At 35.2% G+C, this 18,957-nt stretch overlaps 1 protein-coding gene across 1 annotated transcript in view; it reads left to right on the top strand.

The window, feature by feature from the left end:
* Positions 1–401: 401 nt before the first annotated feature.
* Positions 402–18,957, top strand: part of LOC107614158 (uncharacterized) — a 36,650-nt gene continuing 18,094 nt past the window's right edge. The window contains exon 1 of the mRNA XM_088495822.1: positions 402–1,512. Coding sequence (XP_088351948.1) covers positions 402–1,512 — 1,111 coding nt within the window. The remainder of the gene's footprint in view (positions 1,513–18,957) is intronic.

Here is an 18,957-nt window from a genome sequence, read left to right as displayed (position 1 = left end):
GAAAAGTATAGGGTACCAATTTCTTGTCTGCCAACTTATTGTTAAAAATAATTAATTATTATATTTTAAACACATGTATAAGGAGACACATCCAAAAATATATATATAAAGACACTTCTATTAAATACAATTATAAAAAAAATATTTTTATTAGACACATTCACAAAGACACTTTCATTAAACACAGTCATAAACAAGAGTTGTTCTTGGTAGAAATTGACAAAAATACTATTGATAACGTAACAGAATTGAATTGGATTTTAAAAATTTGGTTGAAATTCGCCGGGTTAAAATTAAAAAATTGGATTTAAGAAAATAATAAATTTTTATTTTATTTAAAAGAAATCCTAAATATTTTCGTTATTTGTTGACTTTTTTTTTTTTTCTTGAATTGGTTTTTGATGATGGAGTCGGCGGAAACAGGAGCATGCCTGTGGATGGTTACAAACGACTACATCTTTGGCATCCGCTTTGAGAAGTTAGAAAAATTGGGGAAGAATGAGGATAGGGATTGGAAATCCCATCTTGAGCAGGCTCCGTTTGATTTCTGTTTGAATCTTCCAGAGTCCTGCATGTTGGATCACTTTATTTTCGACTCGAAAATTTTCTTAGTCGGTAAGCAAACCGAGTCTGGAACCAAGATCTACCAAATCTCCTATGTCGGCGGCAACACGTTGGGCATATCTGAGGCAGTAGAGACGGGCGCAATCCCTCCGCTACCGACCGAAGACTTCCTTTTCCTTGCAAACATTAAAGATGACGTTTACTTGTTGGAGCTTGGTGCGGTACCACTGTTAGGAAGAAAGACGGGGTTATGGGTTTTATGTCCCAATCCCCGTCCCCCGAACTGGCATTCCGCGCCCGCTCCTCCAACCGAAGTCAACTCTGATAATTATAATTCTCCTCTTTGTTTTGTGCTAAATGATAAATTCTTTTTGCATCGCCTGTCCGCACCAGGAATTGCATATCTCTACGATCCCCAACCTAAAGCATGGATTAAACTGGAGCGCACATTTTCTCTTCCTGGTTATGATCTTTTCCTGCGTGTGCGGTCCCTTGGGGATGTAGGCGATGGCAGTGTGGTGCTGACATGGAAGCTGAAGGGTCTTCCCATACGTGGTGTGAAATATGACATACACGCTTTGCTGGTGGATAATAAAGATTATTGCATTCTTCGCCAGCAATGCCTTGATGAGTTGTGTGAGGCGATCCAACCATCCTTCTTTGATGATTTTTCCTCCAATCTCAACTTGGTTGACCTTGGCAACAACAAAGTATGTGTTACCATCTCTGGTCTCGCAGAAGGCATTCCATCCTTTTGCATTTTAGTAGTTGAATTAAGGTTGGTACAAGAGGAGGAGCAGCAAAGGTTCTTATCTGTGCGTGTACTCGTGAATCGAGTCTTAGATACGAGGCCTTATTTCTTAGATGACCGCGTTGTTCAAGTGCTCTACACCTCCTTTCTTTTCTCCCTCAGAAAGGGAATGCCTCGCAAACATCCATATTCCCAAGGTATAATGTTGCTTTTGTCAGCATGCTTCTTGTTATTCTGTAAGAGTTACCATTAAATTATATCCATCAAAAACATTGTTAGGGATTTGGTGAATAAATTTTCTTTATTTTTTAAAAGACTTGTTATTCTTAAGACTTGAGAACAAAATTACGTTACAGATTGCATCTCTCCAAGGAAAGAGCCCAAGCTAGCTGGTGGGACGAATCCAAGCAACCCAACAACAGCATTCGAACAAGAATGACTAACTTCAACCTGTTCATGTATGCTTTGTTTTATTGTTGTTCCCTCTGCTATGATTACTTGTTTTTCATTGGCGATCAGATTTTGAATACTGATGTGTTTATTCCGCTATTAAATAATGTTAGACATGTTAGTAGGATTTCAATGTTCATATAATCATTTTGTACTTTTTTAGGTTATAATCTTTTTCATTCACAAAATTGAGAAAATATCAAGTTTTAGTCAAAGATAATAGATGAATCAATAAGAGCATATGAGTCAAGAGGAATAAGTGATGTATCTATTTAACTTGTGGCTTATTCCTCTTTCTCTTTCTTTCACTCTTCTTTCTTTTTGATATTTTAATATTTTACTTTTCTGAATTTTATATTTTTACTTTTTTTTTTAAGTTAAGAATTTTCACATAAGGTGTTTGGAATTTGAGATAGATTTTACCTTTGTTGATGTCTTGATCTTTTCCTAATTTTATTGTGGCATTTATAAAATGATATATGATCGGCAAACATTCAAATTCGTTTCTGTATAATTTTTAAATTTCATAAATTATTGGTACCATGTTGATTATAATTTATATAAGCCTTTATTGATAGAGAAAAATATGTGATTCCAAATTTCCAACGCAGTTGACACTTTTGCTCTTTTTAAGCCTTTGATAGTCTTTTTCTTTGTAAAAATTTTGAGCTTTTTTTCCTTGGTTTTAGAATTTCTTTTGGTTAAAATGCTATTAGTTATTGAATCATTATTTCAAAGCTATGGTTAAAGGAAGATTGAAAGCCAAGGTTACAGTAGGGGCCTGTTGACACTTAAAGGGTGAATGCCAAGATATGGTAGGGTCTTGTGGGGAAGGAGATGTTGCTGTTGTCTAATTATCTTAGAATTCATTTAGTTTATTCAACAAATTATGCTCTTTCTCATTTGTTTTTTGGTGATTTGTTTCTCTGGCTTATTTAATTATATATGTCATGAGATTTATTGTTTGTGTTATTTCTAAATCTAGATGAATGAATGATAGTTAACGGAGATCACAGCAAAATTTGAATTTGACAGAGGAGGTTATTTTTGGTCTGCAGATTAAGTGTTATATGAAGCAGTTGTTGTCGATTCTCGGACATTGTCATGCTAGGGGTGTGATGTACTGGGATATCAAGGGATCAAATCTTCTGGTGAATAATGAAGGGATACCGAAGGCGTGGTTGAATATAATAGTACATTGAAATTTTCTTAGTGCGGTATTGGTTGGATTTGATGATTTTTATGAAGAATAGTTCTGGTAGTAGTAGCTTCTGCTTGTCAAATCTATGGATATAAGACTTTTAAAAGAAAATTAGATATAGAGATGTCGACTATTTTACATAACATCCTTTTCAGCAATAATTTTTATATTATCAATGGTTGGAATTGTTCTGTTAACCTGCAACATTTTCCAGGTTAGATAGACGGTGGTTGCGATAATGTCAAAATGGTACATAAGGTAAAGATCTGCTACCCTTCCCCCTCCCAGAACCAAAAAGGGTCGTGCAATATTTGCTAGCTGGAGTCCATTATATTTTCCCAGGTTTTGGTTTGGGTTTAGTAATCTCAGGAATAATTCGAGTGCATGATGATATGCTTATGGTTGAATTTCATCTGTGTTTGTGAATTACAGTTCCTTAGTTATTGCTGCAGATTATATATATGCTACCTAGGACATTTGTTAGTTAAGCATTAAAAAGAGATGTCCTACGTTGCATGAGATTTCAATCCTTAAGTAGAGTTTCACATTTCTTAGGAAAATTCTTTTTGTTTGTTATGTTAAAATAGTTGGAACTTGGAATTAATTAAGTGCATACTTGCCCTATCTGGCTATAAATCTCGGATTTTTGACGAAAATGTGCAGAAATATATTTATGTACATTAAAATTTTTATATTTTGAATGGTTTTGTCTCTCCTATTCAATAAAAAAACACAATAAAATATTCATGATACGAGATATCTATGTGTTACGGGTCTTTCTATGATGATTTCACTTGCTATTGTTCTAACTTCTAAAGGCTTTATTATTTCACTTATGAAAGCATTAGTGGTATGTTATTCGTGATCCTAATCAGCAGTAGCTTAAATTCCAGCAGCTCCCCAACATCCTATATTGTTGATGGCTCAATATTATTATTCATTACGGTCAGTGGTTTTAGCCAGGACTAATTAACCTAATAGGCTTTAGCCAGGACTAATTAACCTTGAAAATGAGGTCGACTATTCATTTACTATTATAAAATAACTAAATAAATAAATAAAGAAGAGGTAATAAAATAAAGTATAAATAGAAAAATACTACTATCAGTATTTACCAATACTATTATATTACTATATAGATAATATATTAATATTATATTAGTAGTATACTGTCACGGCCTTGGACACACTCCAACGCTACCGTACTGGCACTCGGACTTACTCAACCTCTTGAGCTAAGACCAAGTCAGCCTAACCCTCAATACTTAGCAAGAAGGCTAAGAATACAAGAGAACACAAGAGAAAGGAAGCTTTGGTGGAAGAACACTTTATTGCTTAAGTGTGGTTACAAATGATTCACACACCTTACACTAACTCTTATTTCCTATTTATAGCCATCCACCTCCTCAATGGATGGTTAAGATCAAATCTAATCAACGGTCCAGATTAATCCTCCAGAACCTTCTTTACAAATATCTATCCTACCACAACTTTCCAATTGTTTCTAGATTATTCCATACCACTCTTTATACTTCTATATACATCTACACTCTTCTAGAATACTCTATGATCTTCTAGAGTCTTCTAGAACCTTCTAGGATATTCCAGGAACTTCTAGGACATTCTAGAACGTTCCAGAACCATCTAGAGCATTCTCAAATACTCTAGAAAACTCTACAAACATTGTTAAATTTAACCTTCTAAAATTTACTGTGACATTCTCTCCCACCTAATGCGCAGACGTCCTCGTCGCGTTCTGTTCATGATAGCGCTCTAGGTGTTCTTGGAATTGCCACAGATCTTCGCGAGTTTCCCAGCTAGCTTCGGTTATCGGGAGTCCTTTCCACTTGATCAAGTATTGGATACTTGGTGGCACCCCTCTTCGTCGCACGATGCGATTAGCTAGGATCTCTTCAATTTCTTTATCAAATGATCTAATTACCACGGGTGGAGCACGACTCGAGTTACCTCTACTCGGTTCATCTTGGTCTTCATGATATGGTTTAAGCATACTCACATGGAAGACCGGGTGAATCTTCATAGAGGGAGGGAGTTGTACTTTATAAGCAACCTCCCCAACACGTCCAATGATCTCAAATGGTCCTTCGTATTTGCGGATTAAACCCTTATGAACCTTGCGAAAGGCTTTGAATTGTTGTGGCAGAAGTTTAATCATTACCTCCCACTTGATAGCTTGCATGCCTCCTCTTCTTATCTGCCCATTTCTTCATCCTCTTTGCAGCTTTGTCGAGGTAAGAACGAGTAACATCTGCTTGTTCTTCCCATGACTTAATCATATGATAGGCTCCAGGGCTCTTCCCTGAGTAAGAGGAAGAAAGAGAGTGAGGCGTAAGCGGCTGTTGTCCAGTCACAATCTCGAACGGACTCTTTCCTGTAGACTCACTCCTTTGCAAATTGTATGAGAACTGAGCAATGTCGAGGAGTTTTGTCCAATCTTTCTGATTAGCGCTTACAAAATGCCTCAAGTAACACTCGAGTAAGGCATTCACTCTCTCAGTCTGCCCATCGGTTTGAGGATGGAAGCTTGTTGAAAAATGAAGCTCTGACCCAAGGAGTTTGAACAACTCTGTCCATAGTCGTCCTGTGAAGCGTGGATCTCGATCACTAATGATGCTTTTAGGCAATCCCCAATATTTCACCACATTCTTGAAGAATAGTCGTGCTGCCTCTTCTGCAGTGCAATCAGTAGGGGCGGGTATAAAGGTAGCATACTTCGAAAATCGATCTACTACCACAAGAATAGATCCAAACCCCTCGGACTTTGGTAAGGCAGAGATGAAATCTAGAGAGACACTTTCCCATGGTCGCTCCGAAGAAGGCAGATGTTCCAACAACCCACTTGGTGTCTTATTTTCAATCTTATCTTGTTGGCACACAAGACAAGTCTTCACATAGCTCTCCACTTCATCTCTCATTTGGGGCCAATAATAAGAAGATTCAATGAGTGCCAAGGTCCTTCGCTGACCTTGGTGACCAGCCCACTTGGTGTCGTGGCATTCTCTCACTAATTTTCTTCTTAGATTTTTCCATTTAGGGACGTATAGTCTTCTCCCTTTAGTGTAGAGAAGGTCGTTTTCTAGCCAAAATCTTTTGGTCTTACCTTCTCTAGCCAACTCCACCAACTTCTTGGCTAATGGATCGTGATGCAACCCTTCCTTGATGGTATGCACAATATCTCCTTCAACCATAGAAATGGCCGCCAACTCAGCCTTGCGACTCAACGCATCTGCTACCACATTAGTCTTGCCTGACTTGTATTCGAATTCGAAATCAAACTCAGCCAAGAAGTCTTGCCACCTAGCTTGTTTGGGGCTTAACTTCTTTTGAGTTTGGAAGTAGCTTGTAGCCACATTGTCTGTCTTGACGATGAAGTGTGAACCAAGCAAGTAGTGACGCCAAGTTCTCAGACAATGCACCACCGCAGTCATCTCCTTCTCTTGGACAGTGTATCGCCTCTCTGTATCATTCAACTTGCGACTCTCAAAGGCAATAGGATGTCCTTCTTGCATCAGAACTCCTCCAATAGCGTAGTCAGAAGCATCAGTGTGGACTTCAAATACCTTTGAGTAGTCGGGTAGTGCTAGTACTGGTCTTTCTGTGATAGCAGCCTTCAACTCATCAAAGGCCTTTTGACACTCCTTTGACCATTCCCAAGAGTGATTCTTCTTGAGAAGATCAGTTAATGGTGCAGCCTTAGTGGAGTATCCCTTGATAAACCTCCGATAGTAATTAGCCAACCCAAGGAATGACCTCAATTCAGATACCTTGTTTGGCGGCTCCCACTCTTTGATAGCCTTCACCTTTCCTTGATCCATGCAGAGAGTTCCACCCTTAATGATGTGTCCCAAGAAGTGGACTTCGTCCCTTGCAAAGGAACACTTTTCCTTCTTCACATATAGGTTATTCTCTCGCAAGATCTTGAACACGGTTTGTAAGTGTTCTACATGTTCCTCCAAAGTATTGCTATAGACAACAATGTCATCCAAGTAGACCACTACAAACCGATCAAGGTAAGGTCGAAAGATCTCATTCATCAAGGTACAGAAGGTCGCAGGAGCGTTGGTCAAGCCAAAAGGCATCACCAACCACTCATACGATCCATACCTCGTGACACACGTGGTCTTAGGCTCATCACCATCGGCAATTCTCACTTGGTGATATCCTGACCTCAAATCTAGCTTTGAGAACCACTTGGCTCTACCAAGTTGATCAAACAAATCGGCTATCAAAGGAATGGGGTATTTGTTCTTGATGGTTACCTTGTTAAGTGCTCGATAGTCGATGCATAGCCTCAATGAACCATCATGCTTCTTTTGGAATAAGACTGGTGCGCCATAAGGTGCCTTCGATGGACGGATGAACCCAGCATCTAGCAAATCCTTGAGTTGCTTCTTCAACTCCTCAAGTTCTGGCGGTGCCATCCTATAAGGTGTTGAGGCGGGCGGCTTTGCTCCTGACTCCAATTCAATCTTGTGGTCCACCTTCCTCCTAGGGGGTAGTTGTTTTGGCAACTCGGGAGGCATCACATCCTTATTTTCTTCAAGGACTTCCTTGATTTTGGGAGGGACGTCTTCTCTTTCAGATGTTGACTCCTCTTGTAATAGAGCCAAATATGTAATCTCTCCCTTCTTGAACCCTTTCTTGAGTTGCATAGCAGAGAGTATCGGTGGTCCTCCAACTTTAGAGACTGTAGGGATCATGCATGGAGACCCTTTCTCCATGACACATACTACGTCGTAGTATGGCATAGGTATTATATTTGCCTTCCTTTGCAAATCGAGCCCGATGACTATTTTAAAATCATCCATGGGTGCTACTGAGAAATCTACAAGGCCCTTCCAAGAACCAAGAGTCATCTCAACCCCTTTTGCTACTCCCTTAAGGGGTTCACCCTTGGTATTTACGGGTTTGAACCAACCATTCTTTTCGGTGATCTTCAACCCAAGCCTCCTTGCTTCATCAGGCGTGATGAAGTTGTGTGTAGCACCAATGTCGATCATAGCCATGACAGGTTTTTCATTGATAAAGGCTTTGACATACATCAAGCCTTTCTTTTCTACAGTGCTTGCCTCTTTGCTCTTCACAGCATTTATGTGTTGGATAGATCCAACACACTCAGTTACTTGAGTTTGAGCTTCTCGTTCCTCGGCGATAGATGCCAAAGTCCCTAGCTTGGGACAATCCTTCATTTGGTGTGGTCCCTTGCACACGAAGCATCCTCCTTTGGGCACGAAAGCCTTCTTCTTTTCTTCGTACTCTTTCTTTGAAGAGTATTTTCCTTCCTTCTTGGTTGAGAAACTCTTCCCCTTGTCTCCCCCACCTTTAGCAGAACTAGGCTTGGAGGAAGACTTGGGTTTAGAGTCTCCCCTATGATACTCAGTGAGTGATTCGGCCACCACGATGGCCTCATCGACATCCTTAACATTCCTTCTTTGTAGTTCTTGCTTTGCCCAAGGTTGGAGTCCATCAATGAAGAAGAACAATGCATCCTCTGATGCTAAGTTGGGGATTTGAAGCGTGAGAGTAGTAAAGTCCTTTACGTAGTCGCTAATCGTACTCTTGTGCTTCAACTCCCTCAACTTCTTCCTTGCTTCATAAACCACATTCTCAGGAAAGAATTGTCTTTTCAATTCCCTTTTGAAATCTTCCCATGTGACTATGTTGCAAGTACCCTTTTCCATATCTACGCACTTTCTCCTCCACCACAAAGTAGCATTATCAGAAAGGTAGAGAGCTGCAGTGCGTACCTTTATTGCTTCTTCGACCACCCCTTGGCCTTCGAAGTACCTCTCCATTTGCCATAGGAAGTTCTCCACCTCGCGAGCGTCCCTTACGCCCTTGAACTCCTTTGGCTTGGGGAGATCAATCTTTGTCGTCTCCCTTATAATGGTTGGTCGAGATTTCGCCTCCTCGAACCAAACTCGAACTTCCTCAAATAGCTTCAAGGAATTCTCAAGCTTCTCTTCGATTTGGAGCATGCTTTCTTTGAAAGCATCTAGTTCTCCTAACACGTGAGCCTCGAGGGTCTCCTTGTCATGTTCTATCCTTTGGAACCGCTCATCCATAGAGGATAGAACATTTTCCAACATAGAAACTCTTTCTTCTAAGAAGTTAGAGTCCTTACCTCTAGGCTCACTTGAAGAACGGCCCTTCTTGCCTCCCCATTGAGAAGGAATAGTATCCCTTCCCCTTTGAGACTCAACATGCTCCATGGTGATACTAGAAGCCATACCCACAAGCGACTTGTGCTCCCTCTCGAACCTTGCTCAGATACCAAATTGTCACGGCCTTGGACACACTCCAACGCTACCGTGCCGGCACTCGGACTTACTCAACCTCTTGAGCTAAGACCAAGTCAGCCTAACCCTCAATACTTAGCAAGAAGGCTAAGAATACAAGAGAACACAAGAGAAAGGAAGCTTTGGTGGAAGAACACTTTATTGCTTAAGTGTGGTTACAAATGATTCACACACCTTACACTAACTCTTATCTCCTATTTATAGCCATCCACCTCCTCAATGGATGGTTAAGATCAAATCTAATCAACGGTCCAGATTAATCCTCCAGAACTTTCTTTACAAATATCTATCCTACCACAACTTTTCAATTGTTTCTAGATTATTCCATACCACTCTTTATACTTCTATATACATCTACACTCTTCTAGAATACTCTATGATCTTCTAGAGTCTTCTAGAACCTTCTAGGATATTCCAGGAACTTCTAGGACATTCTAGAACGTTCCAGAACCATCTAGAGCATTCTCAAATACTCTAGAAAACTCTACAAACACTGTTAAATTTAACCTTCTAAAATTTACTGTGACAATACGAATAGAGAAAGTAAAGAAGTACTTTATTGTATAAGAAAGAGAGAGAGAATATTTGTTGTTAATATTGCTGTGTGTATTGTCTGGTATCATATCCCCATTTATACATGTATAGGATTCATATTTTCAACCTTCATTAAATGTAAATTTTTTCTTGGTAACATGAATACTAAGTCACCTATGATATTAATGGGCATCTATATCCTGTGTTTATCACAACACTCCCCCTTGTATGACTATTTAGGATTATTGTCTCGTTAAAACCTTACTAAAAAAAATCCAATAGAAAAAAAACCTTAGTGAAGGAAAAAGAGTACAATATCCTTTGTGATGGGGACTGCCTCATTAAAAACTTTGTCAAGAAAAATCCAATGGGAAAAAAAACTTGACCAAGGGAAAAAGAGTACAATCTTCCCGTCTTATCAACATCATTTAATGTCTCGAAATCGACGCATCCCAATCTCATACACCAATCTTTCAAATGAGAATTTTGGGAGTGACTTTGTGAATAAATTTGCTAGATTGTCACTTGAGCGGATCTGTTTGATATCAATTGTCCCTTGATTTTGAAGATCATGAGTGAAGAAGAATTTGGGAGAAATATACTTTGTTCTATCACCTTTGATGTATCCGCCTTGAGCAATGCATGCTGTATTATTTTCAAACAAGATAGTTGGAGCTATCTTATGATCAATCAGTCCACATGATGACATAATATATTGGAAAACACTTGCGACTAGCTTCATGTATTGCTAGTATTTCAGCATGATTAGAGGAGGTTGTTATTATCGTCTATTTCGTGGACCTCTATGATATAGCTGTACCACCATATGTGAACAGGTATCCTGTTTGAGATCTTCCTTTGTGTGGATCAGACAAGTATCCAACATCTGCATAGCCAACTAATTGTGATTTGGATCAATAGGGATAAAACAATCCTATATCAACCGTTCCATGAAGATATCGAAAGATCTGTTTGATTCCACTCCAATATCTTCTGGTTGGAGAGAAACTATATCTTGCTTGTAAATTCACAGCAAATGATATATCAGGTCGTGTATTATTTGCAAGATACATTAGCGCTCCAATGGCACTAAGATATGGTACTTCAGGATCAAGGATATCTTCATTTTCTTCTTTAGGATGGAAGATGGAATTGATCATTTTCCACATCCAAAGATCTTACGATCATTGGGGTACTCAAGGGATGTGACTTATCCATATAAAATCTTTTCAAGATTTTCTCTGTGTATGTTGTTTGATGAATAAAGATCCCATTTTTTATATGTTCGATCTGCAGGCCGAGACAAAATTTAGTTCTTCCAAGATCTTTCATCTCAAACTCTTCTTTTAGAGTTTTTATAATTGTTGGAATCTCTTCAGGAGTCCCAATGATATTTAAATCATCAATGTACACAACAATTATAATAAATTCAGATGCAGATTTCTTTATGAAAACATATGGACAGATATCATCATTCTTGAATTCACTTTTGGCCAGATACTCAGTATGACGATTATACCACATTCGTCTAGATTGCTTCAGACCATATAAAGATCTTTGCAATTTGACTGAGTATAACCCTTGTGAATATTCATTGGATGATTTAGATATCTTTAGTCCTTCAGGGACTTTTCATATAGATATCCCGATCTAATGAGCCGTATAAGTAGGTTGTTACCACATTCATTAAATGCATATGCAGTTTATGATATGTAGATAAACTGACCAAATAACGCAATGTTATCGCATCCACTACAGGGGAATACGTTTCTTCATAATCGATACCGGGCCTTTGTAAAAAACCTTGTGCCACAAGTCGGGCTTTATAGCACACAATTTCATTTTTCTCATTTCGTTTTCTCACAAATACCTATCGGTATCCAACATGTTTTACATCTTCTGGTGTACGGACTACAAGCCCAAAGACTTCACGTTCTGCAAGTGAGTCTAATTCAGCCTTCATGGCTTCTCCCCATTTTGGCCAATCATTTCTTTGTCGACATTCTTCGACTGATCTTGGTTCAAGATCCTTACTTTCATGCATGATATTTAATGTCACATTATATGCAAATATTTCATTGACAATTGTCTTATTTCAGTCCCATTTTTCTCGGATAAAGACATAATTTATCGAAATCTCGTCATTTTCACAAATTTCAGGTATCTGAATGTCTTCTGGCGTTAAAACTATATCAGAATTTTGGACAACTGCAGGTGTCTTTACTATGTCTTTTTCAACAGGAATAGTATTCACCTCTTTTCGCTTTTGAGGATTTTTGTTTTTGGAACCGACAGGCCTGCCACGCTTCTGGCGTGAATTTGCTTCAGTGGCTACTTGTCCTACTGGGACATCAATTCGAATTGGGGTATTTTTCGCTGGTATATAAGATTTGGTTATCCTCTTTGTATCGGAAAATGCATCAGGCAATTCATTTGCTATTCTCTGCAAATGTATAATCTTTTAAACTTCTAGTTCACATTGCTCTGATCGAGGATCTAAATGCATCAACGATGATGCATTCCAATTAAGTTCCTTTTCAGGAAACTTATTCTCTCCCTCCTAATGTTGAAAATTTTGATTCATCAAAATGACAATCTGCAAATCGGGCTTTAAATACATCTCTAGTTTGTATCTCAAGATACCTCACTATAGAGGGAGAGTCATATCCAATATATTTTCCCAATTTTTTTTGGGGTTCCATTTTGGTGCGATTAGGTGGTGTAATGGGAACATATATCGCACACCCAAATATTCTTAAATGGGAAACATTTGGCTGCTGGCCAAAAGTTAATTGCATAAGAGAGAATTTATGGTAACTCGTTGGCCTCAAACAAATAAGTGTTGCGGCATGTAAAATAGCATGCCCCCAAACCGAGGTTGGGAGATTTGTTCTCATAAGTAAAGGTCTAGCAATTAATTGGAGGCGTTTAATAAGTGATTCTGCTAACCCATTTTGTGTGTGAACATAAGCTACTGGATGTTCAACACTTATTCCATTAGCCATACAATAAGTATCAAAAGCTTGGAAAGTAAATTCACCAGAATTATTAAGACGAATTGCTTTGATTGGATTTTCTGGGAATTGTGCTTTTAATCGAATAATTTGAGCCAGTAATCTCGCAGACGCCAGGTTGCAAGAAGATAATAAGCACACATGTGACAATCTCAAAGATACGTCTATTAGGACCATAAAATATCTAAAAGATCTACACGATGGATGAATAGGTCCACATATATCTCCTTGAATCCTTTCTAGTAATTCAAGGGACTCAAATCCAATCTTTACTGGTGATGGCCTTAAAATTAACTTTCCCTGAGAACATGCAGCACAACAAAATTCACTAGTTTTAAGAATCTTCTGGTTCTTTAGTAAATGTTCATGGGAGTTTTCAATAATTCTCTGCATCATGGTTGTTTCCGGATGACCCAATCGGTCATGCCAAGTTATGAATTCATTTGTGCTAGTAAACTTCTGGTTTACAATGGCATGTGATTCAATTGCACTAATCTTGGTATAATACAACCCAGATGAAAGTGAGGGTAACTTTTCTAATATAACCTTTTTATTTAAATCATGAGTTGTAATACATAAATACTCATGATTTTCCTCATTCATTGTTTCAATATGATATCCATTTCGGCGAATATCTTTGAAACTAAACAAGTTCCTCAAAGACTTGGTAGATAATAGTGCATTATTTATTATAAATTTTGTTCCTCCAGAAAATAAAATTATAGCTCTTCTGAAGCCTTCTATCACATTGCTTGAGCCAATAATAGTATTAACATATTCTTCTTTTGGCACAAGATTGGTAAAATATATATCACTGTTAAGAATAGTGTGCGAACTTGCACTATCCGCAAGACAAATATCTTCAGAATATGTCCTTGCCATTTTTCTTCAAAGACAAATGATAATAATAATAAAATGAGTGGAAGTACATGCACAGTAAAATTATTCACGTGAATACTTAACAAACACATACACATATCAAACTATTCCATCATTGATCAAATAGCCAATATTTTTTTCAGAATCCTTAAAGAAGTCAGATACATCATAATGAGTGGTGGAATTTTCAGCATCATTTGAAACAACATTTGATTCATTTCCTTTGTCATCCTTTTTCAAAGATGCCTGGTAAAGATCGACTAGGTGCCTTAGGGTACGACAGGTACATGACCAATGACCCTTTCCACCACAACGGAAACACTTATCTTCTGTTGATTTATTTTGCCCAATATTTCTTTCTTTATCCCACTTCTGGTGAGATCCTTTCTTGTGAACATAATTTCTTTTCCTTCCATAATTTTTCTTGTTATCAAAATCTTGTCATTTACCTCTTCTGGGGTTATAAGTTGCCGCATTTGCTTCAGGAAATGGGGCGGCCCCAGCTAGGCGCGCTTCATGATTTCTTAAGAGCAACTCATTGTTGCGTTCAGCAACAAGAAATCAAGAAATTAACTCAGAATATTTTTTAAATCCTTTTTTCTCGATTGCTACTGCAGGAGCACATTCGAGGCATGAAAGGTCGAGAAAGTTTTCTATAACATATCGGGTTTGAGGAAATATCACCGTCTTTTGATGATTATACCTTTCTTTAAGGCCTTTCCACAGATCTGCAGGATCTTTTAATGTGAGATATTCATTTTTTAATCATACGTCAAGATGACGATGAAGGAAAATCATAATTTTGGCTTTATCCTTCTGGGATGTATTATTTTCAGCCTTAATGGTATCTCCAAAATCCATTGAATCAAGATGGACTTTAGCATATAGTATCCATGATAAATAATTGTTTCCAGATATATCAAAAGCATTATATTCAAGATGAAAGAACTTCGATATAATAAAAATTTGTTACCTGAAGTCTTCCTAAAATATCGTTAGAGTTTCGTGTTGATAACGTGTTATAAAATAACTAAATAAATAAATAAGGAAGAGGTAATAAAATAAAGTATAAATAGAAAAATACTACTATCAGTATTTACCAATATTATTATACTACTATAAAGATAATATATTAATATTATATTCGTAGTATACGAAGAGAGAAAGTAAAGAAGTGTTTTATTGTATAAGAAAGAGAGAGAGAATATTTGTTGTTAATATTGCTCTGTGTATTATCTCGTATCATATCCCCTATTTATATATGTATAGGGTTCATATTTTCAACCTTCATTAAATGTAAATTCTTTCTTGGTAACATGAATACGAGTCACCCATGATATTAATGGGCATCCATATCCTTTGTGTTTATCACAACATTTACAAGGCATTTTTTGAGTTCGTCAAACAATTGATTGAAATTTTAAGACTTTTAATTTCTTTTAAAAAATTTAAATAATAGTAAATAGGGGTGTTCAAAACTAAATAAAATAGGCGATCGAAATAAGAAAATTAAATTATTACACGTGCAAAAATAACTATTTTTTAGGACAAGTTATCGAAATAAATTGTTTGAAAACCAATATTACCAAAATACAACATTTGAACAATGAAGACGCAACTATAGAAATCGTGAGAGGGGTATAGCGGACATCCTATAGCAGTTGCTGAACAAAAAAGAAACTGCGGTGCCTTTGTAGCGGTTTTTTCACAAATACAACAATGAGAAAATCGTGACATTCCGCTAACGGTTTACATGTGCCTCTATAATTAATACTACCATATATATAACATACACCAATAAAAAGAATTTATAATTTCATTATATTGCACAAGTTTTATTTTTTTTTAAATTTAATTAAATTTAAAAATATATTTTTTCTAGATCAACTTTAATATTTGTATACAACAACGTTATTATTTGAATAAGATAAATGAACATAAATTACAATAAAAAAAAACAAACAAATAAGGTATATATTTCTAAATTTCACAAAATTTCAAATACTAAAAAATTCAAATGCCTCAATTGAATTTTCATTAATTATAAAATTTTTCATTTGATTGAAATCAAAATATTAGTTGCATTTATAAAAAAGGTTTAGCCAGCATGTACTTCAATGTACAAAATTTAAGTTTCTAATATATTTTGTATTTATTAAAAAAAACTAAAACATGTTTATTATAATAATAATAATCTTATCATATACTCTTAAAATAAATATTTATAAATTCTTTATATAGGTAAGATAATTAAAAGAATATTCGAACAAAAACTCAAAAAGCTATTCTTTATATACTCTTAAAAAAATATTCCTTAAATTTTATAAATTCTTTCGGATAAAATAAATCATGCATTGAAGAGAAACTAAGTCTAAAACCATACGAAATAATTTGTATATATATTGATATATTATATTACTATATAAAAAATATTTTGAGTACTCTGATGTTTTAATCATTTTAGTAATTTTAACTATTGGTTTTAATTATATATTATATATATTATAATTGAGATTAATAATTAAAATTACTATAATACTTGAAATACTTTTTATGATATATAATAAAATGATTATCAAAAAGAAGAAAGAAACACAAAACTAAGAATATATTAAATTGGAACATGAATAATGTATAAAAAAAGGGATAAAATAAATAATATAAATTTATTATATAATAGTGATGATATTATAGAATAATGATAATAATATATTTTATATAGTATATAGGATAATATGATGATCAAATAAAAGATATAGATTGAATTGAAATGATATATGCGAAGAAATTGCTGTAGGAGTGCCGCGGTTTCTTCTTTGTTCAGCTCTTTCAGAAATTACTATAGGATATAGCGGTTTCTACTTGCACGTGTTTTAACGTAAATCGTTGTACCTTCTAACAGTTTACGTGCAATCTCTAATTCGCTATATCTCTCCCGTATTTCTATAGAATTATAAAAGTTGTATTTGCATCTTCATTATTCATATGTTGTATTATGATAATATTATTTTTCAAATAATTTATTTCGATAACTTGTCCTTTTTTTTATATTAATTGCGTGAATAATCATACAAAAGAACGGATGTGATTTGTACGTAAAAAATAAATTCTCTGGACCATGTAAAACCCTCCCCCTTAAGAGTCCAATAAAAATATCAAGACTGTTTGACCAAAGTAAAGAAAGCAAAAAAAAAGGGTGATAAAATTAGTAAAATGAGAGGTTATTACACTTAAATTTGTAAAAAAAAAAATAAATAAAATGATAAAATAAGTGATTAATTATCATTAAATTTATAATTTTTATCATATATAAATTTTATTATTTTAATTTAAGAGTGATTAATTTTTTATTTTATTACTTTATTAACTCTCATATTTTAAAAGATGTTTATCTAGTACACTTATATATTTAGGGCGCAACTAAATTTTTATTATCCAAATTATATTATTGAATAAAATTACTAAATATTAGTGAGTATTCACATAAAAATAACAGATAAAAATTACTAAATAATTAGACATATTTTATTAAATCACTTAACATAATAAGTGTAAATATCACACGTGTTATATTATGTGAAAACATTTTATGTCAATTACTCTCATAAATATTTCATGAAAGCAAGCATCGAAAAGCGCCCATGGCCTACTGTATAAGGTGTTTGACTTCTCTTTTTTTTTTTGGACTTGAAGGTGTTTGACTTCTAATCAGGCAATTGAGAGTTCGAGTCCCCATTGGACGTGTGATTTTTATTTGTTCTTTTTCTTGTTGGGCCAAAAAGTCTTTAATGAGCCTTACATCGATGAAAAAGATATTTGTATTAAGTCTACAAAGCTCATTTTTTTGCCTTGTTAATTAATTATAATAAAAGAGTAGATATAGTATATTTAGTATTCAACCCTAACGTTTTTCTTATCTCATGTAAAAGTAAGAATTAATCTCTACATACAAGTTTTTCATTATACAAGATATACAAGTCCTGAAAATTCCTAATTCCTAGAACGCGCCTCTTATGACACGTATGTTTCACGCGCCTCCTTAACAGATTTTCTAATCAATTAACGCGCGAATATATAACTTCTTTTTTTGAAAAGATTTCGTTTCCTTTTTTGAATTTCTTTTGCGTTTTCTTACCTTCTCTCTTCGATCTCTTTCGTGCGTTTCTCTCTCCCTTTTCCTTCGCTGTTTACATAAGTTTTCTCTCTGTTCTCTTTCTTCGTTTTTTTCGTTTCCATTGTTTCTAAAATCAAGTTCTGAAATCGTTTTGAAGATAATGGATGATTCAACTTCAGATTATCAACTGAACCAGAACGAAGTAGATTTTAAATTTAAATTCAATGAAGTTTCTGAGGTGTGATTTAATTCCAATTAATAATTGAATCTGAATTTGAATCCAATTAGTAGTTTATGATTATGTAACTGAATAATATGTGAACCTTGTCTGTGAAATTTGCTGTTCATTGTTTCTTGTTTGAATTGAATCTAATGTACTAATTCTGATGAATTTTCTGCATTTTATATCAGGGGTGTAAATCAAGAATATTTTGGTGTATTTCAGGAAAGTTTGGGTGTATTTACAGTTTATGACATTTCATCTCATTGAGGGTGAATTGTCTTATTGTTTTAATTGAATTGCTTTAGTTTTTGTTTATTGATAATTCATGAATTTGATTTTTATTATTTTTTATAATGGTTTTATAGTTGTATTTGCATTCTATAATTTATGCTTATTTTAATATGGTGTATTTTGGGTGTATTTTGCAGCAAATCTGTGGTGTTGATGAGCAGTTTGTATCCAAGCTTGGGATGACCTTTAACACCCTTGAAGATGCTGCAAAATTCTACAAAGATTATGCGAAGGCTGCAGGTTTTTCTACAAGAGTTCGGAGCACAAATAAAAAGAGAAACGAAATTAAGAATCAATTGATTACATGTAGCATAGAAGGAAAATGGAAATTGAAAATATCTCCGACTGAGAAGACAAATCCCTCAGCTGGATTTGAAGTAAGAAAATCGAAATATTTTTTATTGTTTTAAGTCCACATCAAGTGATTGAGGTGTGGTTCAATTTAGAAGAAAAAAATATAGTATTAGAGGAAATATTTTTCTATATTTGCAACAAATTTGGGTGTAACACGAAGATATTTGTATGTAAGACAAAGATATTTGGGTGTATTTATAAGAATTTTGGGTGTATTTTTATTATGATAAGTTCTGCATGACTTAAAACTCTTCCTCTTCCT

The sequence above is a fragment of the Arachis ipaensis genome, chromosome B8 (genome assembly GCF_059453495.1).
Source record: "Arachis ipaensis isolate K30076 ecotype BB chromosome B8, ASM5945349v1, whole genome shotgun sequence".
Taxonomy (NCBI): Eukaryota; Viridiplantae; Streptophyta; class Magnoliopsida; order Fabales; family Fabaceae; genus Arachis; species Arachis ipaensis.
Note: the sequence above shows the minus strand (reverse complement) of the source record. Positions and strands in the feature narration are given on the sequence as shown.